The sequence below is a fragment of the Limanda limanda genome, chromosome 6 (genome assembly GCF_963576545.1).
Source record: "Limanda limanda chromosome 6, fLimLim1.1, whole genome shotgun sequence".
NCBI lineage: Eukaryota > Metazoa > Chordata > Actinopteri > Pleuronectiformes > Pleuronectidae > Limanda > Limanda limanda.
In genome coordinates, this window is record NC_083641.1 from 27,206,559 (window position 1) to 27,232,556 (window position 25,998).

The following is a 25,998-nucleotide window of genomic DNA, read 5'->3' on the forward strand; positions in this document are numbered from 1 at the left end:
AAATAATAAATGTTTTATTTCCATTTCAGTAAAAGAAAAGCAGCGTGCTTTCAGCCTTGTGAGTCGCGGGCCTATGACGTCGCTCTCGCTTGAACAGCTGATTGCGTGACGTCACAAGACGCTGACAGCTCACACACACTTTCCTGTTGTTGTGAACTGAGCTGGACCCGAGGACCCGAACGATGCCGAAGTACTGTTCGGTCCCGAGCTGCAAGACCGAGTCCTGCACCGGGACCCGGAGCTTCTACAGGTCAGACCCGAACCCACCCGAGCCGACCCGAACCAGGGGCTAAGTTTCACTCACCTTCAGTCCACTTCCGGTGTCTCTGCCCGGAAGTGGAGAAGCTAAATCTCTGAGAAGAACTCTCTGTGTGAGATCTGTGGTTTTCTGATGATCGTAGAAAGTTCTGAATGAACCAAGAGGAGAAAGTGAAGAGAAGTTTTATCTGTAAAACACTTTGAACACAACTGTTTCCTCCAGGAAGGAAACTTCAGATTCACATGTCAAGATTCATGTTTTCGTATAAGTTAATATCAATAATCATCAGGATTAATTACTCGTTTTCATTTTTTCTGAGTTTAACGACTTGTTTCTCCTCCTGAGTGAACATGTGGGTTCAAACTCTTCTTCATGAGCAAAGGACGATTCATTCATCATATTAATTATATTTATTTAGTTAAAAGTCACGTTGGAAGCTGCATTTTCTGTGATACTGGTGTTTATTATTAATTTTCCTCTCACAACATAAGTAGAAATAGATGAAATGTACAATATGCGTGGGGGTGTGGTGGAAAGCAACAGCAGAGAACCAACACCCATGGGTGCAGCTGTCCTGTATAAGAGAAACTTGTTTATTACGTAAAACCACCGGTGACTGTAAATACACTGGAGGTGAATAACATTACATGCATGATCACAGAGTCAATGCTCAGATTCAGATCAGAATCAGAAGGTATTTATTGCCAAGTAGGTTTACACCTACCTGGAATTTGCTCTGGTTATAGGTGCATACAATGAACATAGAAACATAAAAACACAATAAATACACCACACATAAGAAAAACAATAAAAAAAAAATATATATTTACTCACTATTTACTTCTTATTTACTCACCTTTTCTAATATTTATACAAAGTAACATTTATTTATATATAAAAGATAAAAGATATAAAAAGTGAAGTAAAAAGTGATATGCAAAGTGCAGAATGCAAAACAGTTAACAGTGTCAAATTGCAATATGCAATGTAATGCAGTATAATATCAAATGTGTTAATTTAACACATCCTTGAGGTGTTGGGGTCCCGGGCCTTGTAGATAAGGCCCGGGACCCCCACTGCAGCCGGGAAGAAGCTTCAATGTGATCTCTGCCTTTTCCACGTTTCTAATAATTGATATATTTGATATTAAACTGGTTCTTGTATCCCAGGTTCCCTCTGCAGGAGCCCGAGCGGCTGCAGCAGTGGCTGAGGAACATGGGGCGTGAGAACTGGGTTCCCTCCCGACACCAGTACATCTGCCACCAGCACTTTGCTGCGTCGTGCTTCCGGGTGCGTTGGGGGATCCGCTACCTGGAGAGCGACGCCGTGCCCACGCTGTTCCACCAGGGCGAGGTAAAGAGAAAAGAGAACGAGGAACCAATCGCACACAGACTCGTACTGATGATTCAGGGCTGCACATTGTCAGCATTATTTTACTTTGCAGATTAATTGAGTCGTTAAGAAGTTGCTTTACAATAAACAGTTTATTTATCAATGAATGTATTTATTTAAATGATTTAAAAGTAATAATTTACAGAAAAAACAAAGCAGGAAAGTCGTGGATAAGTTTATACAGTTTATTTAACCAGAATCTTTCTTTTCTTAATTCAAGACCTATTAACTTGGTTGTATTTGTGTTTTATTTGTATTTATACTTATTAATAATAAAGTTTATGGTTAAAGTGTAAAATGTAATTCCTCGATTTCCTTTCTTTGTCGTACGAATTTGATTAAAAACAACTAGCTGATTAATTGGCTTCAGAAATCGTTTGATTCTCAAACCTCAGAGTTGACTTCAGGCGTGTCGAGCTCTAGAATCAACACACACACACACACACACACACTTCTCTGCATTTCTCATATCAAAAAGATGTTTAATACTTAGAGGTCGAGTGTGAAGTATTTCCGGTGATGCATCAGCAGAAATTAAACGTAATATTCACAACTATGTTTTCATGAGTGGAACGAGGGATGATTGTGTTTTCAAGACCTTAGAATGAGTCGTTTGTATTTAAATCAGCTGCTTCTTCTTTTCCCACGGGGGCGGCCATGTTGCTACAGGAGCCCAGAAGGGTCAAACCAAAAAGAGAAGGGGGTAGCGTGAGGCACAGATTCACTAAACACTTCCCACTCAGCCGATGCTTGTGCAGCGTTTTGCAGTGAGCGAGTGTTGCTTCGTCCCAAAACACTTCTGCTTCTTTCTAGAAAAGAAAAGCTGATGATCAGAGTGAGAAGAGGACGAAGCGTGTTCGCCTGCAGGGGGACGAGGACGTCCGGGGGACAGACGAGAGGACGGCGGCGGCTGTGGACGCTGCGGAGGTGGAGAACTCGCTTCACCTGTATGAGGTCACGGTCGACCCGGCGCCGGGCGGTGACCCCGGACGGGTGGAGTTAAGCGATGGCGTCACGTCTCTCCACGCTGACCTGAGCACGCTGGCTCTGTTCCAGACAGTCGAGGACATGAGAGACAACACGGAGGTGGTGGTGGTGGTAGCTGAGGAAGTGATGTCCACAGAGGAGACCATCGGCTTCCAAGGAGGACGTGAGGTCATCGCCGTCTTCCAGAAGATCCCGAGCGTCCTCCTCCCCAGTGTGACCTCGCCCCCCCGGCTCGTCTTCTCCTCCAACACGGTGCTGTCGTCCGCTCTGAGCTCCAAACCCATCTCGTCCACTGTCCCCATCGTGTCCAAACACGCGTCACCTCCCCCCCCCACGTCCCTCGTCCTCACGGTGGAACGAGTGGACCTGGACGAGGGGGACGATGGGAAGTCGGAGGAGGACGGGACCGAGCAGCAGGACCAGCAGCTGGAGGAGCACTGGTGAGAACCTTCAGGGAAACTTCAAGATTCATAAAGAATCTTTAAGATCTTTCTGGAAAGACTCAGAGTTCAGGGTTCAAACTGGGAACCAAGTCAGTTAGATGATGATATTCCCCTCATGAATAATAATAATAATCATAAATGTTATTTATTCAGCAGTTTTGAGCTTAACAACAAAAGGCTTTTCAAATACAAAAATAAAATCAGAAATCCATGAAATCAAGGATGAAGGACATTTTGGATAAAATAAAATAAAAATATTTTCTAAAAAAAAAAAAATAGGATTAAATACAAGGACCACGTTTTTAAGCTTAACAACAAAAGGCTTTACAAATACAAAAAATTAAATCAGAAATCAATGAAATCCCCCTTGAAGGACATTTTGGATCAAATAGAATAAAAATAGTTGCTTAAAAAGATAAAAAATAGGATTAAACACAAGGAAAATGTGCTGCTTTAAAACAGGTAACATTTAAAGGAAACATAAAATAATCTATCAAATTAGTATGAACTGTATTTATATGTAATTAGTCAACTAGTATCACTATTCAGATTCATAAACACAATAAAAATAAATAGAAAAATGAAATGGTGATATAACAGTTAAATCTGCTCTGTCCCGATTTACATTTGGATCTGGACTAAATTGCAGATTCATAAATATCAGACTCCTAAATATGTCTTGATTTATTTTTTCATGAAGACCCATGAATATTTTTTTCTGGGAAATCGATGAAAATGTAAAAAAACCCCATCATATTACACAACTTTGAAGAAAGTATAGAAAAAGCGTTCCTGCATCTCTTCTGCTTTCCATACTTCTTTGCTCCTCCCACGTTGTCTCCAGCTACCACAGGACCAGTCTGAGTAAAGAGCAGCTGGAGGCCGTGGTGTCCGAGCTGCAGAAGAAGGTGAAGGTTCTGCAACAGCGTCACCGCCGGCACCTGGAGAAGCTCCTGAGCCTGGAGAGCACCGTGGGCCAGCTGAGGCAAAGCAACCTGCTGCACCAGGAGCGGCTGCAGCTGCTGGAGCGGGTAACCTCCGAGAACCCAGAGAGAAACGCTGAGTCACTGTTGTGTGACGATGGGAAACGTTGACTTCCTGTCTGTCCCTCTCGTCTCTCCCTCTCCTCTCTCCCTCTCATCTGTTCCTCTCGTCTCTCCCTCCTGTCTCTCCCTCTCGTCTTTCCCTCTCGTCGCTCCCTCTCGTCTGTCCCTCTCCTCTCTCCCTCTGGTCTGTCCCTCTCGTCTGTCCCTCTTGTCTCTCCCTCTCCTCTCTCCCTCTGGTCTGTCCCTCTCGTCTCTCCCTCTCCTCTCTTCCTCTCCTCTCTCCCTCTGGTCTGTCCCTCTCGTCTGTCCCTCTCGTCTCTCCCTCCTCTCTCTCCCTCTCGTCTCTCCCTCTGGTCTATCCCTCTCGTCTCTCCCTCTCGTCTCTCCCTCTCGTCTCTCTCCCTCTCGTCTCTCCCTCTCGTCTCTCTCCCTCTCCTCTCTCCCTCTCGTCTGTCCCTCTCGTCTCTCCCTCTCGTCCGCCCCTCTCGTCTCTCCCTCTCGTCTGTCCCTCTCGTCCGTCCCTCTCGTCTCTCTCCCTCTCCTCTCTCCCTCTCGTCTCTCTCCCCCTCGTCTCTCCCTCTGGTCTCTCCCTCTCGTCTCTCTCCCTCTCCTCTGTCCCTCTCGTCTCTCTCCCTCTCGTCCGTCCCTCTGGTCTCTCCCTCTCGTCCTTCCCTCTGGTCTCTCCCTCTCGTCTCTCCCTCTCGTCTCTCCCTCTCGTCTCTTCCTCTTGTCTCTTCCTCTGGTCTGTCCCTCTGGTCTGTCCCTCTCGTCCGTCCCTCTCGTCTCTCCCTCTCGTCTCTCCCTCTCGTCTCTGTCCCTCTCGTCTCTCCCTCTCTTCTCTCCCTCTCGTCTCTCTTCTCTCCCTCTCGTCTCTCCCTCTCGTCTCTCTTCTCTCCCTCTCGTCTGTCCCTCTCGTCTCTCCCTCTCGTCTCTCTTCTCCTCCTCTCGTCTCTCCCTCTCGTCTGTCCCTCTCGTTTCTCCCTCTCGTCCCTCCCTCTCGTCTCTCCCTCTCGTCCATCCCTCTCGTCTCTCCCTCTTGTCTGTCTCTCTCCTCTCGTCCCTCTCGTCTCTCCCTCTCGTCCTTCCCTCTCGTCTGTCTCTCTCCCTCTCGTCTCTCCCTCTCGTCTGTCTCTCTCCCTCTCCTCTGTCCCTCTCGTCTCTCCCTCTCGTCTCTCCCTCTCGTCTGTCCCTCTCGTCCCTCCCTCTCGTCTCTCCCTCTCGTCTCTCTCCCTCTCGTCCCTCCCTCTCGTCTCTCCCTCTCGTCTCTCCCTCTCGTCCCTCCCTCTCGTCTGTCCCTCTCTCTGCAGGCGTACGAGCAGACCAGCGCCGCGGTGATGGACGCCGGAGAGACTGTGGCCATCATCTTCCAGGAGGACACGGCCTCTCTCTTGTACACACCACTGGACGACGCCCAGGAGGAGCTATGAATGTCCACATCCTGTGTGTGTCTGTGTGTGTCTGTGTGTGTCTGTGTGTGTCTGTGTGTGTCTGTGTGTGTCTGTGTGTGTCTGTGTGTGTCTGTGTGTGTCGGTGTGTGTCTGTGTGTGTCTGTGTGTTGTGTTACAAAACCAATGACACGGTTGATGCTGTTGAAATCAAAGCACTACCTACAGTAACTGCTGTTTTGTAGCTTCCTGGTGTGTGTGTGTCTGTGTGTGTGTGTGGGTGGTGGGTCTGCTGGGAGCTTTTGCACAATCATGGATGAGGAATAAGGGACAATGTTGACTGTTGTGTTTTATAAACCTCTGCCCCCCCCCCCCTCTTGTCGGACCCATTAAAGTCACGTCTCAGCTTCTTTCTGTAGCTGCTGTGAATCTGTTGAAGCCAAGTTGCCTCATGAGAGAGAGAGTTGGTTTCCATTGTGCGACGGATTAAAGGGAATGAAACACTGCAGGCGCCTCGTCACACCCTGTGTTGTTGTGTTGTTGTGTTGTTGTGTGCCGGCTGCAGGTTTGGTCAGTGGAAGTTTATTTGTGTTTCTACATCATGACTCATTGCAGCTGTGACGGGGACGAGCTGGTTTGAACAACAGCTCTCAGCTCCTGAAGCAGATTCACTGTTTGTTAAGAATCAAGTACAATGGAATTTATTAAGAGTAAAATCCAATTTAAAGTTATTTAAATATAAACTAAAACTCTACTCTACTGTACTTTACATTACTGTGATAAGTAAAACATATCACTCTTCTTGTGTACGTTTTCCAGATCTGAGTTAGTTCTGTTATCCAGAAACTTTCTTGATTCTTGTTGTTCTGGGTTTGTACCCTCGGGGTTGAATGCACTTATTGTAAGTCGCTTTGGATGAAAGCTTCAGCTAAATGAAATGTAATGTAAAAAACTCAGTCAGCCTCTTGTTTGAACTGCATGCTGTCTCTGTCTCCACTAGATGGCAGTAGAGGCAGCTGTAGCACACTGTAAAAATTCATCACAGTAAAATTGCAATGTTGGAATTTTTGGGGTAAATTGGTGAAAGAAAATCCAAAATGTTTTTTACAATTTTTACACATCATTTACTTGTCTAATGAGTATCTACTCTTCCTGTGATGTTTACATTTAAATTTTTGTCTGCTTCATTTCTGCATCAACTTATTTTGTGGCCCCAATATCTTAGAAAATATCCTTCAAAAATGATTTCAATGTTTTCTAAAAGTTGATTTTTATATGGAAATTTAACAAACAAAATGTGCCGCATGAGAAAGATGTATTTTTCAATAAAATGTATTCATAGAGTACATTTCAGAGCCTGTTTTTATTGATAACACTGTAAATATGCCAGAATTGACAAATAGGTTCATTTTCACCTTTGGATCCTGGTCACATGAAAAGTTCAAGATCAAATAACAAGTTAGATGTTTAAAACAGTTACAATGATGTCGATAATATCAATTAAATTATAGTAAAATAAAGATGAAGAATTCAAATTCAAGAGAAAGTTAAAGGAACCAAAAGTTTAATCTTGTGCTAATCCACAGTAATAACAGAGTAAAATCCTTTTACAACTAATTGTTACAGGTTTTTAGTTTGACCACACGAGAGCAGCAGATTGTTCTGATTGTTTCTTAGGGTGAACGTTTCTCATTGGGTCGGTGACAGGTTGTTTTTACTGCTCTCTGCTCTTTTCATGTGAGATGATCTGTGGGAGAATCTGATGTCTGCACCAGTTTGTCGTTTTTCTTGTGTTTTTCATCAAACGTGTTGTTCTATCTCTGCCCTTTTATAAACCGTAAACATCCGTGTTCACAGATCCTCTCTCTCTTTCGGCCGGCGTCTCTCCAAACACCAAACACTGACCTCAGTCGTTCGCCCACAGCACCGAGTTGTTAGGTGAGAGGGAGAGTTTCTTATCTGAGCTCAGACACACGGCTGGAATGTGTAGGGAGGGATCCAGATTTATCGGCAGGTACATTTGCACATAAATCTGCATGAGCCCCAATGAGCTCATACACACACACACACACACACACACACACACACACACACAAACCCACACACACACACACACACACACACACACACACACAGAGATAGATTTGGCCAGTCCGACCTGACCTCAGGAAACTTGTGGCTCATCCCTCTCATGCTGGTTTTCCTCTGGTAACTTTCCCTCAGTAGTTCGGTGAAGACTCAGCGGCTGAATCCTCAACTTTTCACTTTTCAACAGATGATATTCTACTTTTTTGATATTAGAGGAAAATAAACATATTTCATTTGTACGGTGAAGCAGCAACAACACAACAAATCATATACTCAACAATACACACACTGTCCGCGTGTGTTGTGTTTTCTCTGTTGTGTTATATTTTCATGAGGGCGTCTGATTGGACAGTTTGAAGGGAGATGATGAAGAGTTGTGTAGATGCAGGAATGTGTCACTCATTGAACCTACAACTGAATAACAGGTGGAGAGAGAGAGAGAGAGAGGACATTTGAAACGCTGACAGCTCACAAGTGATTGGCTCAAGGCGAGAGCGCCAGGCTGTGATTGGACGAAGAGAGCGAGAGCGGGAAACGTGCACCGTGCACGTGAGTGCAGGAGGAATGAAGACGGACTGAACTTTAGCTCAGAGTCAAGAAGGTTGTTTCATTTTGTGAGAATGAATGAGTGACAAAGAATGGAAAAATCATTTAAACTGTTGAACTTGATTCAATCTAATAACAACAAACAGAAAACTACAATTTTAGAGATGATTCTGGATCTTTGTCTTTGTGGTGAGTCTGTTGTGTTAAGTTTGACACAACACAAACAGATTTAAAGATCAGGAAGTAAAACTGTGGTTGATAATAATAATATGATAATAACTATATTTTTCTATCATCACAATATAGATTACAATATAATTAAAAACACGTTTAATTCTATCCAAAATAAGAAGAAAGACGATGTTAAGAAGCACAAGAACATGTTAAAATGACATTTAAATGAAAAAGAAATGAAATAAAAACCAAATGCCTTATCATCATCATTGTGGAATTTAATTTTGTATTATTGACTGATTTATTTGCATTCCGATCTTGTATAAGCTCTGTGCAGCACTTTGTAAGTTTGATTTGAAAAGTGCGGTATGAATAAAGTTAATTATTATAATGCAATAATATCTAAATGTAAAGGACAGACACAAAGAGCTGAGGGTTTTTCCCTCCTCAGGTAAGAAGCCTCAGTGGTTCTCGTTCCCACTGACTGGACACAGTGCGTCTCTGTTATTTCCAGTTGGGGGGGGGGACTCTCTGCCTTCAGGTGCCAGGAAACCTCTCTGCCCTTCACATTCCCCAGTATCGGTCACGTGACCACAGCTTGACCGGAGCCAGCGGAGCGAGACCACAGAGACTCACCGAGTTCCTGAGTCAGTTTCTACCTGCTCTCATAAGGGACGTTATTAATGATTGACAGGTTTCTTCTCTAAATGTTGTTTTGTCTAAAAAACAAAAACATCCCTAACCACAGGATATTCAAATTACAGCAGTTTAAACATAATGTGGGTGAACTCGTATTTAAAAAATGTCTTTTTAAGGGAATACGTAGCATTTAATCAACAAATAAATAATCTATCATCAGAAAAGACAAATAAATTCACAGAATGCTGGAATTCAATGTATTTTATGTTTCAGCCATGTCACACAACTTGGATTATATGTGTTTATTATAACACATTTTAAAGCTTGATGTGATCTGACTTCACCTGAACAAAAATTATCAATGGACCTGTAAGTGATAATGTGGTAAAACCTCTTTTAATCACAACTTCAGAAACTTGATGAGTCTCTTGTCAAAATATCACAAAAATACAAACAAAGGAAAATCAAACCAACAACATAACAACACTAAGGACGACAGGATGTTAAAAAAACAGCAGCAGAGGATGAAAGTGTTTTAGTTTGTTTCATTTCCAACGTTTTTTAATCAGCAAATAAATAGTTACTGTCTTAAACAGCAGTTAAATTCCCAGAATGCTGCACATTTATTCATTTTGAAGTCTGACAATGTTACACAACAGGTCAGTGTTCATGCATTTTATGGATTTATCATGAAATATATAATATATTACATTAATACGCAAACCTGACTTCACTTGAACACAAATCCAAACTTAATCTGTTATAATACAAACTGAAACATGTTTGTGTGACCATGGAAATATGAAGTTTACTATGTGGACTCCCTCCATTATAATTATTTATATTTCAGTCATTTTAAACTTCTGGTTCAGCTTCTTGAATAAACTCATCACAGTATAAACCGATCTGTGATCTGTAGTTAATGTAACGGTGACTCATGGAGAGCAGATGTCGAGCTGTGGCTCTTTGTCACTGATCCCTCAGCGTAACGTGAGAGAAGCACCGAGGCTCCTTCCACATATTTACTATGAGATGCTCATGAATCTTTCAAGAGGCCTCCGTCACCTGGTGTGAGTCCACAGCACGGAGAGACTCATGGAAACTGTTGCTGATTGGATAGATACGTGTTGTCACCCCTCTCTGTGTGTTTGTGTGTTAGCAGGATTACACACAAACCACCTGAAGGATCACTACGAAGAAAAGGTAAAAGGATGTGGAATGGGTTTGAGGAGAAAGTTTGATCTTAAACTCATTGTGAGATTTGGCGTTTTTGGACCTTTTCACTGATGTTAATTGACAGATCTTGATGAAAGGAGCTGATATGTGTGTGAGTGTGTGATTGAATTGAAGAGGCCTGCTTGGCCTTGGAGGAGTTTTAGAAGATAACAACCCAGGACGGTGGAAGAGAGCAGAGGGAAGTGGATCCATCCAGGAATCTGCCACGAGGACTTATAACCTCAGAGTTGCCTGGACGACACAAAACCCTGGAGTGGAAAGCTCTGCTGCCGGACTCTTCTACCTTCATCCCACTCGTCGGCCAGCAGGAGTCTGGTGAAACACGGCAGCTCCCATCTACCGATCTGTGTAACTGTATAAATATGTGGCAAGCGTTAGGGAAAGGAGCGCCAGGAACTAATCACTCAAACCCTGTGGATCACGACTTCCTGTCCTCTGAGCTCACAGCTTCTCACCTCGGCCCGTCAGCCGATCCCGAGGCTAATCGCTGGGAGCGCGTGTGGTTAAATTGCCAGGTAACGTGGTCCCGGGGATCAGGTGTCAGGGTTCCGTTACACAACCTGGCAGCGACTCCGTGACTCACACTGAGCAGGATGTGAAGTTACAGAACCTCTGATGCAACGTGAGGATAAAACACAACTAATGGTTGAAGGGAAATAAGAAAAGAAAGTCGTAGAAAAAGTCACGTTTATTTAAAAAAAACACTTGTGAGATACATGTACAGTCGTGGAATATGAGACACAAAGACATTCAAAGTCCTCTGCCACGTCCTCAACCCCCCCCCCCGGCCTACACACACACACACATCCTCAACTCCACTGCACAAAAAGCTGCGTTTAAAACAGTTACTACAAGTCGTTACAGGTTATTCATGATTTTTTCAAACAGTATTTACAGCGTGTGAACCTGTCGATGATCGTGAAGTTCGTCCATTCAGTTTCCAGAAGTGCTTTTATTATGAAGGTGGTGACACATGAAGCAGTAACGGTTATAAAAAAAATGTTCAGTCGTAAACATGAAGGGAGCCTGGACTCTGTTTAAAAAAAAGAAAGTGATTGTACAATCATTATTATTGTGTTGATGTAAAAAATAAAAAAAGGCACTGAGGATATTTATTTAGTTTTAAAGCTAAAAAATAGAAATTCCACTCAAATGTCCTTTGTGAACTTTTACAGCCTCAGAAAAACAAAGAGCCTCATTCACAGATTCCTAAACACTACAGGTGACTTCAAACACATCCTTCATCGTGGAGTCTCCTTGCTTCCTTGTCTCCTTGTTCCCTCAGTGCTCCCTCAGTCCGAGCAGTTCACTTCCTTTTCCCCCCGTCGCTCATACGTAGTCTTTCCTCTCCAGCCCGGGGCCTCCGGCGGACCGGGGGGCCGAGTACGCCATCCTGGACGGGTTGTACCTGGTCTCCCGTGGAGGACAGGAGCAGCAGAGGAGGCTGCCGCCGAGAATCATGAGGGCGGCCGCCGCCCAGCCGATGTAGAGGGCGGCGCCCAGCTCCCGCCGCTGGGCGTCGGTGAGCAGCGGGTTGTAGAAGTCCCTGATGATGGTGTTGGCCGACCAGGACACGGGGATGAGCTGCATGACCCCGGAGACGATGAAGAAGACCCCGGAGATGATCATCACCTTGGCCTTGGACGCCTCGTCCTCGATGCAGTTGGTGCACTTGGCGCCGGCGATGGCGATGAGCACGGCGAGGATGGCGAGCAGGATGGAGATGACGGTGAGGGCGCGGGCGGCCTGCAGGTCCTGGGACAGGGCCAGCATGGAGTCGTAGACCTTACACTGCATCTGGCCCGTGCTCTGCACCACGCAGGTCATCCACAGGCCCTCCCAGATGATCTGCGCCGTCACGATGTTGCTGCCGATGAAGGCCGTCACCCGCCACATGGGCAGGGCGCACGCCGCGATGGCAATAATCCATCCCAGAATCCCCAGAGAGATACCAATCAACTCCAGCCCTGCAGACATCCTGAAACGTCTTCTTCTTCTTCTTCTTCTGCTGCTGCTGAGGAAGAGGAGGAGGTCACAGAAAGAACTAGATCTGCAAAGAGGAGGAAGAGTTGACCTGAGACCCGACCTGCGATGAAGACAACTTCAGACTTCTCATCTGTGGGACTGTGATGATCTGCTGCCTGGACTTCACCAGTATCCTTTATAAGGCGGCGCAGGTCGGAGGGGAGGAGTCCTTGAAGGAGCTGACATCATGAAAGAGGGGGGGGGGGGGGGGGGGGACCTGAGCAGCCGCTGCTATCAGTTTACACATGGCCGGCTTCCCAATGGGCCGGTCCACTCAGAGGCCCTGTGCAGCCGGGGGGGGGGGGGGGGACGAGTGGGTTGTTTGAACCAGAGAAACAGAAAATGAAGACGTTTGAAAAAGATGAGTCGTCACTTTATCTCACAGGGAGTGAATCGTGTGTTTATACACTCCTCACTCGTGTGTAAGATCAGTTTAGTTTCAGGTTTCGGTCGTAGATAAACTTCTGTCCAGGTGTCCGGTGATGCTCCTTCACTTCACAAACACACAAAGAACGCCTGACCTCCATGTCTCTCTCTCCTCCAGCGTGTCAGAGAAGGTCTCACCTCCATCGATGAGGTCACGCTGAGGTTTGGAAAAAAAGGTTTCATAGGAACAAGGAACTTTCTTAAACTCTCCTCCTCTCCTTATCTCCTCCTCTAACGATCCTACCTGTCTGCAGACTGCCCTTGAAATTCCTCCCCCCCACCTATGGCATTCTATGGCCCCGGTGTTGACAATGCCCCCCCTCCACCCCCACCTGTGCAGTCGCGCCCCCCCACCCCTCTCCTCACATGAAACGGGTCCATTGTCTGGGAGCATGGAGCCGACAAAGCAGCGGTTCATGTTTTCACGGAGCAGCACAGACATGAGGGAGACAGGTGGAAAGATGCTTGGAGGGAAACTCCCATCCACAGAGGGGGGGGGGGGAACCAGTCCAACACTTTCCTCTGCTCACGTTGATGTAAAGATCAAACATCTCACCGGGTTTATTTTTAAGCTGCTTCGTTAAAATTCCTCAGTTTTTGAAGATCGAAGGTTTTGAAATTGTCCCTCAAAACGAGCTTTTACTTGATTGCTTTTCTTTTGTCCTTTTTTCATCATTTTACATTTATTCCCTTTTTCCAAAACTTTAAAAATTCAGTTTGTGAACATTACACAAATATGTTTACAATTCATTTGTACGATTTTCCTAAAAACTTCTTAAAACCAGATATTTTTTCGCCTCTGAGCCTCAAATAGGAAAGAAACAGACAAATTCAGTCAAAATCAAGAACTTTAATGAAAAAACACGTCAACGATGCAGATGAGGAGATTTGGACAAAGATGCTTCTTCACTTTAACTTATGGACTTTGTGGGACAAAAAAAGAACCCAACTGTATATAGATTTCTTTTGTGTTTCAAGACCCAGATGACAAAACTATCAAAAAACACAAGGGAGAGAGGAGACAAACATTTTCTTGGAAGCAAAGCATTTTCACAAGAACAAAAAGCATCCAAGTCATCAGGATCCATGACGAACATGCAACAGATCACCTGCAGATTGTGTTGAGTTCACATCACACAAATAACTCTGAAGCTTTTTCATGAAACACAGTTAAAACATTTAAAAAATAGTACGACCGCAGTTTGTTCTCTAAATGCAGGAAACAAATCTCACGAATAGTTTAATATAAGTATAAAATAAAGATTAACATCACATCACTCATATAAAGTCGTAGCTTCACTCCTCCAGCAGCTTCGTCTCCGTCTCAACCCGACGAGTTCAGATCCGTGTTTCAATTCAAACGCCGTTTCTCTCACGTGATGGTGAAGAGTCCAAACACAAGAGGTTCACACATAGTCTCTCCGGGTGTAGTCACTGGGGGGGGCGACCGACCTGGTTTGCGAGTAGATCATCTTGGACGGCGGCCCGTACCTTTTCTCCGGTTGCGTGGGGCAACTGGAGCAGAGGACGCCGCCCCCGATGAGCAGGAAGGCGGCGGCGGCCCAGCCCAGGTACAGAGCGGCGCCGATCTCCCTCTTCTGCGCCTCGGGGATGATGGGGTTGTAGAACTCCATGATGATGGTGTTGGCGGACCAGGACACCGGGATGAGCTGGGTCAGGGAGGCCAGGATGAACGCCACGCCGGCGGCTATCATCACCCGGGCCTTGGCCGCCTCCTCGTCCACGCAGTTGGTGCACTTGGCCCCCATGATGGCCACCATGACGCCCAGCACGCCCAGCAGGATGGAGACGATGGTGAGGGCCCGCGCCGCCTGGAGGTCGCCGCTCAGCGCCAACATGGAGTCGTGGATTTTACACTGCATCTGCCCGGTGCTCTGGACCACGCAGTTCATCCAGATGCCCTCCCAGGTGACCTGCGCCGTGACGATGTTCACGCCGATGAAGGCGGTCACGCGCCACATGGGCAGGGCGCAGGACATGACGGCCGAGATCCATCCCAGCACGCCGAACGCCACGCCGAGGATCTCCAGTCCCACTGAAGGCATGTCTGAGCTCGGTGAAGAGGATTGAGGGAGTGAGGCCGATCGCTCATGTACACACAACAGGTCTCCGGAGCAGGGGGGGGGGAGTTTCGCTGGCTATTGGTCGGGGAAGAGTTCAGATTGTCTCCTGTCCCACCTCGTTTGAAGGGCTGCAAAACAAACAGGAGAGCAGCCTTGGCATGTGAACGGCCTCGGCTTAATCATTCATCTTCCTCGGGCCCGGTAGCGCTCCCACCTGTTTGGGTGAGGGGAGAGTCAACAGGGGGGGGGGGGGAGGGGGGCTGTGGTTAAAGGATAACTGACACGGTTAAGATCTGTGGATGAATGATTGAAAGTGGAAGGAACCAGCTTTCTCTCTCCACACTCGGATCTGAGGAGATTCAAGCTTCAGGATTCACATTTTGTGATGTTCAAAACTTTAACCTGAACACACGAACACACACGTTTCCAACAAATCTCTATGAAATAAAATCAGGCACATTTTGGGAACTGATTTCTTTGAGTGTGTGAAGTTTGTTGCAGCTTGAATTGGCTGCTGGGGCAGAGGTTCTCATGATGCTATGAGCTATGTTTAATGAAGCATGGAAGAGGGAATTAGGGGTAAAAGGATTATTCTTTGACGAGCACTCGCACTTGCTCAAACAATGTCTCTTAATCTCTTAATTTTTAATTTTATTCTATTGTATTGTATTTTATTGTATTCAAATATACCGGCTGCTATGACAACTTAATTTCCCTTCGGGGATGAATAAAGTACTCTATCTATCTATCTATCTATCTATCTATCTATCTATCTATCTATCTATCTATCTATCTATCTATCTATCTATCTATCTATCTATCTATCTATCTATCTATCTATCTATCTATCTATCTATCTATCTATCTATCTATCTATCTATCTATCTATCTATCTATCTATCTATCTATCTATCTATCTATCTATCTATCTATCTATCTATCTATCTATCTATCTATCTATCTATCTATCTATCTATCTATCTATCTATCTATCTATCTATCTATCTATCTATCTATCTATCTATCTATCTATCTATCTATCTATCTATCTATCTATCTATCTATCTATCTATCTATCTATATATCTATCTATCTATCTATCTATCTATCTATCTATCTATCTATCTATCTATCTATCTATCTATCTATCTATCTATCTTAATGTTTAATTTACCGTAACCATCATTGCGTAAAGGGCCCATTAAGGGACATTGGGGGCTTTAGGCCAAAGGAACTTGAATTGAACCCACACCGCACTCATCATAACACAAACATCTCGTCTTCAACCGAACTTCTGAGATTGTGAAGCTCTTCTCAGAAGTTGTTCCCTGGGTTTGGACTCCTGCAGCTCATCAGAGAATTCACGATCAGCAGCTGTTTTCCCGCAATTTGGGGCCGATCGGTTAAAACAATTAGCGGATTCTAGTTTTCACTGCAGCAGAGAGAGTTCATAAATACTGAGGAACACACAGAGATGAACATGATTCTCCCATGACAATCCTTGACGATTTATAAGGCATTAAACTTTTCTTCTGTTGTTTCTTTTCCCTCAAAACAGCAAGAGGATCAAATATTATGTAATAACATCGGGGGGGTGTCGAGCTATGTGCTTTTTTACAGCTTCCGTGCCAGAGTTCTGTGATTAATCTGTTTCCGTGGTGACCGTGGGAGCTTCATGACGGAGAGCACATGTGGGAGCCGCAGAGCAAACAACACAAACCCTCTGTACACACACACACACACACACACACACACAGCATGTGAACGTGGAGCTGATAAACACATCAGTTATGAACCAGTGTGTATTTCTGTCAGGAATCAAACATGTTTCCTGTGTTACAAAGAGAGTTCGGGTCTGAAACATTAGCTGGTGTGCCTCTGTGTGCACATGGGTGGTGGTGGTGGTGGGGGGGGGGGTTATCAGCGTCCTTGCTCTGAAGGTCACAGAGCAATCGGGGGCTTCTGCACGTGCCACAGGAGAAAAGACCCTCCTCTGTTTACCCTCCCACCTCCTGTAGCTCCAGGCGTCATTAATCATTCCTACAGCTCAGAAACTCCCCTTTGCTATTTATTAGCAAATTATTATGGTAAAACCTCTTGGTTTCCAGGTTAGGGTCTGGACACGTGTATCTTCATCGATACAAGAAGGTCGGTGGTTCCATCTCTGGCTCTTGGGACTGATTAGGGTTGCAAAATTCAGGGAATATTTGGGAATTAACGGGAATAAACTGGAAATTTTGTGGATACTTTATGCTAACTGTATTTACCTTGTCATATACAGACATAAATAATAACATTTTGTTTTGTCATAGGCTGATTTGAGCCTTGAGGAAACTTTGGGCACTTGACTATACGCTTCTGCATCGTTGTGTCATTCTTAACATAGGTCTTTGCACAGTATTTGCAAATGTACACAGCCTTTCCTTCTACATTGGATGGGGTGAAATGTCTCCACACATGAGATAGTGCACGTGGCATTGTTCTGTAGAATAAGATGAGAACAAAGTTTGTAAAAAAACACTAATGCAATACCAGAGATATAAATAGTTAGCCAAACAATTGGAATCGTGTGTAAAAATATTTTACAATTGATGGATAAATGAATAGAAATAGGCTAGATGAACAGATGAACAATCCTCAATCAGCATGCTAATATGTTTTCCCCAGTAATATCATCGAAACTTACCTGACTAGTCCTGCACTCTACAGCAGGCCTCAGTAGCCCTGCTGTAGAGTGAAGGATGCTGGGAGTTATCTGTGCATGTGATGGAAGAATGCCCAGTGGAGAGTTGAAACTCAACGTGCAACGTGTGCTGCATTCCATACATCTTTAAAATAGAGTTTTGAATGAGGCTTTTATTGCTCAGCATTTAATTTGCTTATTTTTTTTTTTTCAAAATTCCCATAATTCCCGAGCTAAACTTCCCATGGAAGGTTTCCGGAAATTTACCGGAAAGTTTCCGCCCCTTTGCAACCCTAGGACTGATACAGAATTCCAAAACACAGAGTCTGATTGAAAAAAGGTGAATGTGACTGATACTGTAAAGTGCTTTGAGGCCATTTACCATTTATCTGTAATAGATAAAAAAAAGTCCTTCCTGGACTTTAGGGTAAATTTTGCCTCAGAATGAAGCAAGGCATCGTTTTGACGTGAGGGAAAAAAAGAGTTACAGTCCCGAGAACAGAACAAACAAGTCACTCAGATGGTGAAACAGGATCCACACTCCCTGAAGTGTGTGCATGAGCAGGCACAAACCCAACCAGGGAGAGAGAGGGATGCTTGAGCGAACACGGACTCACACTAGAGGAGGAGAAGGTGCAGTTCTCAAGACACACACACACACACACACACACACATGGTTATGAGGAAACCTGTGCTAGAAAGAACAATGAAAGGGACTAAATACTTTTATTGGACAACAGCTAAAGACGTTATTAATGTACAACTACTAGAAAACCTGCAGTTATTTGTTTTATTGTGCATCATCATCACACAACTCACTGACCACGAGCTGGAAATACCTCCTTTGGGTTTTAACGATCATTGTGTTGTGAAACATTTGCCACAAAACCCGGTGAACACTTCACTGAAGCCATTCACACAACAAACAGAAAATCAGCTGCAGGACAATCAGATAAATAAATGAAGCCAGTTCCTCTCCTCTCATCGTGGTTCTGTGTTTGCAGGTTTCTCAGCAGCATCTGTCTCCAGGGTTTTCAGGAGGTCACCGGGATCTTCTTCATTTGGTCGCTCATGCATCTTCATCCCTTGAGAACAAAGGACAGAACATCTCTGTATCAGCCGGTGGCTCAGATATCACCTCATCTTCATCGTCAGCCTCAAACAACACTGCTCTGCTGCTGAAGAACCAGATCTATAGAGCTGTGTGTTTATTCTTCGACTTCCGTGACCTTGACCCACTCTCAGCCAGCCAGAAGCTCTTCAGATGTCTCTAATGTTTGTTTTTTTATCTCTTCCCAGAATTCCTCCCATTTTCTTGTCATAGCAACAGTTTTATGATGATGAAACGTATATTTGCTTCATCTAATCATGTAGTATGCAGTATCTTCTTTTGGCAGCAATAAAGTACAAGTTGCATTTTTTTTATTTCCCCTTATCAACACGGTTTTGTTATCGTTATATAACTATTAAATATTCCAGTTTTACGAAACCCGGTTTATCTTAAGAGGCTTTTATTTTCCCGACAGCACCTGCTTTTATTTTGACATTTGGAGCAGCCGGGTCTCTGAGGGTCTCGATACCAGCGCCTGTGACTCAGGAGGCGAGCAGCTGATCAACAGGGTCTTTGTGGCTCACGTTTCCTCACAGATACACACTTTTTCTTTTTTTATCTCCGAGTCAGTTTCACCCTCACAAACGGAGGACAGGCTACAATGGACGGGAAGCAGAGGCTGATCTCCTGAAACAAGCCCCCCCATTGTTCCTCTCCACCATTTGCATTGAAATTAAATACCTAATTTTTGTGTGCGCCGGAGCAGCCGCCACATAACTCAGTGCTCATGATGTTACACTTTTGTATTTATCAACGTCTGAGTCCGTGGCAAAGTTACAAACTGCTAAATAACAGTAAGAAGGTTTTTCTTTTCTTGTGTAAAAAGGTTTAATCTGAGATGATCTGCATCTGAATATCAAAGACATCTTAGTTTAAAAAGATACAATCTGCGTGTGGATCGGTGAATCGCTGATAACCCAGTGACCGACATGTGATGGAACACGTGACCTTGTGTCAGACAACGCACATAAGACAACGAGATTTACAAGCTCACAAATGGAATCTCTGGAAAGTCACGGTTGTTGTTCGTGCATCAGTTTTCAGATCAGCATTCACAAGGTTTCAGAATCAGAATCAGAATCAGAAAGGATTTATTACCAAGTAGGTTTACACCTACCTGGAACTTTCTTTGGTAAAAAGGTGCATACATTTAACATAAAGCATAAAAAACACAATAAGTACTTCACATAAGAAAGAAATAACTGTATATAAAGTTTGGCAGTTTGGGAGTTTGTCAGCCCTGGAAGACAAACTGCTGCACTGATGAGAGAACAGGTCTGTAGAGAAACGCTGTCGATAAAGTTCTGCAGCTTTGAAGAAGGAAAAACTCAAATACAAAATAACAGAGATTCGTTTTTTTCAACCTGCATTAAAACATCACGATTCAAAACTTAGTTAAAATCATGCAAAACCTTTTTTTATTTGAATAGATTTTAAGCTTTCAATGCCTTTCTTCAGTTTCAGGGTTTGACATGTTTACTCCAAATAAAATGTTTTGAAGTTTTTAACACAAAGTAAAAGAAACATAACAAAAGTTCATGACATCATCAAATCATGAAGCTTGAAAGATAAATCAGCGTCGTCCTCGGCACGCTGATCCTGATGAGTCAGCGTTAGAGTTTCTTCTTCTGCGCTCACACACGTCTACACGTAGTCTCTCCTGGTGTATCCGTTCACCGACAGGGTTTTGACAGCAGAGTAGTCCACGCGCGTCGGCACAGGGCCGCCCCCCCTCGGCGCCGCGGCTGGCCTGGGGGGGCAGGAGCAACACAACAGGACCCCCCCGATGATCAGCAGGCAGGACGCAGCCCAGCCAAAGTACAGAGCGTTGCCGAACTCCCTCTTGCCCGTCTCCTCCAGCATCGGGTCGTAGAAGCCCAGCACGATGGCGTGCGCCGTCCAGGACACGGCGACCAGCAGCAGCAGCCCGGCCAGCACGAAGGTTCCTCCGGCCGACACCACCAGCTTGGGCTTGCTGCTAACGTCCCGGCTGCAGTTGGTGCACTTGGCCCCGGCCACCGCCAGGCCGATGCCCAGGATGCACATCACCATGGAGACGATGACCAGGGCGCGGGCCGCCTGCAGGTCGTCCGGCAGCCCCAGCATGGAGTCGTGCACCCGGCAGTGCATCTGACCCGTGCTCTGCACCGAGCAGTTCATCCACAAGCCCTCCCAGATCACCTGGGAGATGACGATGTTCTGACCGATGAAGGCGGCCACGCGCCACATGGGCAGGCCGCAGGCCACCATCACCCCCAGCCACCCGGCCACCGCCAGGATCATGCCGAGGATCTCCACGCCGGCGGAGTACATGGCTGGAGCCGGGGAGGAAGGAGCAGCCGAGCCCGAGCGTGAGCCAGCTCTGTGAGGACTGAAGGCCCTCTGTGTCCGCAGGCTCAACCCTCCTGAGGTGGAGGCGACATCGGATCTCGTCGACTCTAAGTCCTGCGTAAGAGTTTTAGTGAGGGTGAGGGGGGGGGGGGGGAGGACAGATTCTACCTTCTTTATGCAGCTTAGACGACTGAAGGTGGAGTCAGCTTCAGGTGGCATCATGTTTACCTTCAAACTACACATGGGGACACTTCAAATATGTATACTTACGTAAAAACGCCTTTGAATGTGTGAATGAAAATCAGTCGTCCGGCTGAAACCAATTTGGTGAAGAACCGTAAAATATGAAACTTGATCTCAGGAGGAACAAGTTTCCTTTTCCACACCTCATTTACACAGATGACACAAATACTTGTACGTACTCAGTTCTGATTATACAAAGGTACGAGTGATTCTTTAAAGTATTTTAAATTTGAGAAAGAGGACGTGTGACAACCTTGAAGGAAACTGCTGAGTCACCACCTGAATGAGATCTCCCTGCAAGATGAGAAGAGCAACAATGACCGGCCTTGTTTTTGTTGGTCCGCTCCTCGGTCCCACCTGAGAGGAGAGAGAGACACAGGGACTCATTCTCCTTCAGTCCCGTCCTCACACTGGTTCCAGGTCCAAACAAACAAACTGGGAACATCGGTGAACTGGTGTGAGCCGATAACACTCCTCTGAATCCTACTGGCAAACGTTAAACCATAAACATACACCTTGGAGTTAATGTTTATGGTTATCTGTGGAGGTGAATATCCCCTTCGTACAGTATATGATCATTTATTAAGAATCTCAATGGAGAGAGAGAGCGTATAGTTTTAGGCTGAAACTGTTGTTTCTGAGCAAGGCAATACAAATCTAACTCCACAAAAAGAATAAGAGTTCAAACTTCTGTCAGAGGAAGTTTTTCAATTAGATCGAATCATTATTATTCTTTGAGGCATCAGTGAAAATTAACAAAAAACATAGTAATGTTAAAGAAAGTGATAAAAAACTTCCTGCATCTGAACCAAAATGTAAAGGGGTTCCTTCCTGATCGTTATCTTTAAGATTTGTGTTCATATCTTCTTGTGTAATCTTGCTCTCAAACTAACAAACACACAAAAACATCCAACAAATAAATGATCAAGGGTGAAAATATAATGACAAAAAACCCAGAAATGTGAGAAAAACATCCCAAATTGAAATTGTATCTTTATCTGAAACGATATTTATCCCGCTGAGCTCTTGATGAATAGAAACCATATCTCCTCATGTATCTTGAACAGCTTCTAGAATCCAGAATAGCTCCTTTGTGCGACGCCAGGTGAGTTCTCTGTCATTACAGGCTTTCCTCTAATGAACAGGGGTCACCTGGGGTCAGCGCTCAGGATGACCACTGCTGCTATCTTGTGGTTTACCTCCTCCACACACACACACACACACACACACACACACACACACTCCCATCCTCCCGCACAAACACAGACACACACCTGACAGAAACTGGTTAGTCAGAGGAATGAAATCCAAAAAACATCGGCTGCTCCGTTTCATCAGTTTTTTTTTCCTTCAGTGGGGAAAAAACTGCTCATTCAAACTCAAATTCACCACATTTGTTTTATTAATGTTCATGGTTTGTTCTCAAAGATAATTTCTGTCCCTAGAAGGATGAGGCTTCATGATTGACAGCTGTGATCACTACTGAACTGACTCATGGCTGCAAAGGACCAAGGGAAATGATAAATATCTAATATCTAATATATCTGAGATCATTTGGACAGTGGTGAAGGAAGTATTAAAATAAGTACCTGGAAAAAGTGCAGTAAAAGTACCACATTTACTTTTCTGCTTGAGTGAAAGTATAAGTACTTGCTTTGGTATACGCTTAAAGTATTGAAAGTACTTGTCACCTATTCCTTAATGCAACGTCCTCCTACATCATTATCTGTGTCCGCTGTGTATCTAGTATAATTCAACAATAACACAGAATAATGAAGCTCAAGAAAACACAACTTAATTAATGTAATGGTACAAATGTAGTATAGAGAAAAGTACAGATATTTGCTGATATAGGTGGAGGAGTAAATAGTGAATGTATCCACAGATAAATAAATACAAGTGAAGTACAGATACATGAAACATGGAGTGACGCAGTACTTTGTCACATCCCACATCTGGAAGTTGAGTTGCGTTACATCTTTAACAAACTAATCCAGGAACCACTTTGGAGAAATGTTGTTTATTTTAAAGATTACAACTGTACCTTTGTATGCATTAAACTGTAAACATGTGTTGTTACAGGCAGGGGGAGCCACTATCTCATTATGTCCTTGTTGTGTTGATTATAATTTGTCTGGGAAAAAACGCCCTGCATGAGAACAGGGGGGGGGGGCCCGTTAGTGGTGTATTTCTCATATCAGTGTTTATAAAATTGTGTTACTGTTTACACACACAACTCAGGCTGGCTGAGAAACCAACATCGTCTTTATCTCGTCTTGTGCCAAACATTCATCAAAAAGATAAACCTGAGTTTGTTATTTATAATTTGATTTATCCTCTGTTTGGTTTTATTTATTTCATACTACCTAACTGCAGATTGTGATCATTACTATGGTTCCGTCCTAATCCTCCCTGAAGTGTCCACTGAGGACGTCTCCTTCCAGTCAAACGCTGTTTCCATCCTCGGCCTCACCTCCCTCCAGGCGGCCGAGGGGAGTTGATCTGGAGGTGACAGGGGAGTTTCTAATTCCAAGGGAAAATATTTTTATGTCTTGGAACCTGAAACCCTGTGAAACTCGTTAAAACCGCCTGAATCCCTGCGTGTGATTGGTTAATGCATCTGGGAGACGCTCACATTTTTTGGGCATTTACCGGCTCTGGTTTTTCCCGTAGTGATAAACTTACCATGTATTTTTCTCAACGCCCTGATAACAGCTTTATCGACAATGTGTCTAAACACATGAAAACACTTAAAAAGCATTTATTGCTCAATAAAGCAACTGACACAAAACCATTATTGCACAATGAAGCTAAACTGGCAGCAGCTAAATGATTGTGAAAGATCATTGTGAAAGATTTAATACAAATAAATTAGAAGCAGAATAGATATGTGAAAAGCAGAACAAGGGATATGTTACTCAAGAAGTTAGGATGTTGTTTTAGAGTCAAAACTATTTACAGAAAGATCAACAGACCCACGTGAGTCCTTGTTGACATTTCTCCATATTTTGTTCTTTCTCTCTTTTCACAGGAAAACTGAGGAGCTACAAAGTTTTTTGACGTTAAACTTTCAGGATCTTGATTTGTTCTTTCGTGCAGCTCCTTGTCGTTGAAGGTTTTTAATACAGTAAAATGAATGTGGAGGCTGCAATGTAAAAAAAAAAAAAAAAGCTCAGTTAAATTTCAGCCATCAATACAGGTCTGCAATGCATGAAAAACAAGTTATTTTAGTCCATACAATTTTTAAATGAGTTCAATAGAAGTTTAGTGAAGCTAATTACCACTCAAAACTAGTAATTAACAAAAAAATGAATTATACTTCAATTAAAACGATGTTTAAAAGGTTATTTGAAAACAAGGAAAGATGACAACTCTCTTAGATTTGATTTATTTCAAAAATACAAGATAGACAAACTGTTGAGTTTACAAAGCTGCTTCCGTCTAGACAGTTGCAGGAACAGCGCGTCGTATTTTTACATGAACTTTTCCTTTATGAAACTTTCTTGCGAATCTTTGTGACGCAAATATGTTATTCCTCTCATGTGATGAATATTTTTAGATTGAACTAAAGCACCTGTTGTACTTTCAGTCCACGGAGCCTTACTCTATATTTACCGTGAGTCACGCCTGCACATGCTCATCCAGTTTGTGTTGTGTTGACTTGATTTGTGCAGTAAATATCTCTAAAGGTCTTTGTCCCTGAACCTCAGGGCCGTTGTGTTGTGTTGTGTTGTTTTCCAAACCAGACAGGAGCATTATTCAGGGAGTGCACCACGTCCTCGACAGGTGCACCAACCCGCCTGCTGCATTCCCCCGGAGAAACACAAGTTGCAACTTGCAGAGCACCTTGCTGCACATTCACCTGAGCGGCAGCGAGTCGGACCGGTTCCTACAGGTGCTGCTGTCTGGTGTGGTTTGTTCATATCAAACCTCAGTCGTTTCAAAAGTATCACATTTGTCAACATGATTCAAAAACACGTGTTTCTTTGGATGTGAGGTTTCACCACCGTTGTGTGTTCATGTTTAAAGAAATAGCAAAGGACAGGTTTTGTTAAGCCCAGAGAGAGAAGTCAAGTGAAGGATGAACAAAAACACAAACACGCTTTAGGGAAGTCAAACATTTAAATACATAAAATTTAGGAAGCTTTGGTTGCTTCTGTGTTTCGCGGGAAGACAAACAAAGGGAACATCATTAACATTTAGATACACAAATAACAAACCCTCAGTCCCTTCACAACCTGAGAGGCTCACTGGGTGTAAACGAACATCCGTGGCAGCTAAAGCAGAAATGAACTCACGTTTCACACGCTTGCTTTGTCACTCATAGAGACATTAAATGAGATTTGTATTTGAAACTTTCTCCATAAGCAAGATAACAAAAACAATCTACTCTACAAAGATAAAACATATCTGAACCTTCGTGTCCTGGAAAGAGAAAACAAATAAAATGAGAATATTTTGTTTGACGTGTTATTTACACTTTACGTCATCTGCTTTTCTCAATGATCTTTTTTAATTTCTCCTTCGTCACTTGATGCAGAGGCTTGAGGAGCTTCCTGTTTGGGTCATGTGACCACGTGTCAGGCCCGAACATGCATGAGTCACCGAAGATCCCACAGAGATACTGGCTGTCCCGAAATCCTCCACTGAAACTGTGACTGTACTGGAAAACAGCCTCAGGGCTCGCAGTGATGACATCACACACACACACATGCACACACACACACACACACACACACACACACACACACACACACACACACACACACACACACACACACACACACAAACACACACACTTCTGATACATTAAACTATTTTAATCTCCTGATAAACACAAACAATGTAACCAAGAACAAATCTCATTACATTACTGCTCAAAACGGATTTTTCTTATTCT

At 44.0% G+C, this 25,998-nt stretch overlaps 3 protein-coding genes across 3 annotated transcripts; 1 reads left to right on the forward strand and 2 right to left on the reverse strand.

The window, feature by feature from the left end:
* The first annotated feature begins 119 nt into the window (after positions 1–119).
* LOC133003185 (THAP domain-containing protein 5-like) lies at positions 120–5,867 on the forward strand. Its single transcript, XM_061072830.1, has 5 exons — positions 120–250; positions 1,429–1,612; positions 2,465–3,078; positions 3,926–4,112; positions 5,435–5,867. The coding sequence occupies exons 1-5, from the start codon at positions 183–185 to the stop codon at positions 5,552–5,554; spliced, it is 1,173 nt and encodes a 390-aa protein (XP_060928813.1). The 5' UTR covers positions 120–182; the 3' UTR covers positions 5,555–5,867.
* Positions 5,868–10,995: 5,128 nt separating this feature from the next.
* On the reverse strand, positions 10,996–12,263 carry LOC133003195 (claudin-3-like). Its single transcript, XM_061072840.1, has one exon. It carries the CDS (start codon positions 12,170–12,172, stop codon positions 11,525–11,527), a length of 648 nt encoding a protein of 215 aa, XP_060928823.1. The 5' UTR covers positions 12,173–12,263; the 3' UTR covers positions 10,996–11,524.
* A 1,218-nt stretch (positions 12,264–13,481) lies between these two features.
* Positions 13,482–20,837, reverse strand: LOC133003188 (claudin-3-like). Its single transcript, XM_061072833.1, has 2 exons — positions 20,357–20,837; positions 13,482–14,714 (listed from the first exon to the last, which is right to left on the reverse strand). Exons 1-2 carry the CDS (start codon positions 20,835–20,837, stop codon positions 14,053–14,055), a joined length of 1,143 nt encoding a protein of 380 aa, XP_060928816.1. The 3' UTR covers positions 13,482–14,052.
* Positions 20,838–25,998: the final 5,161 nt, after the last annotated feature.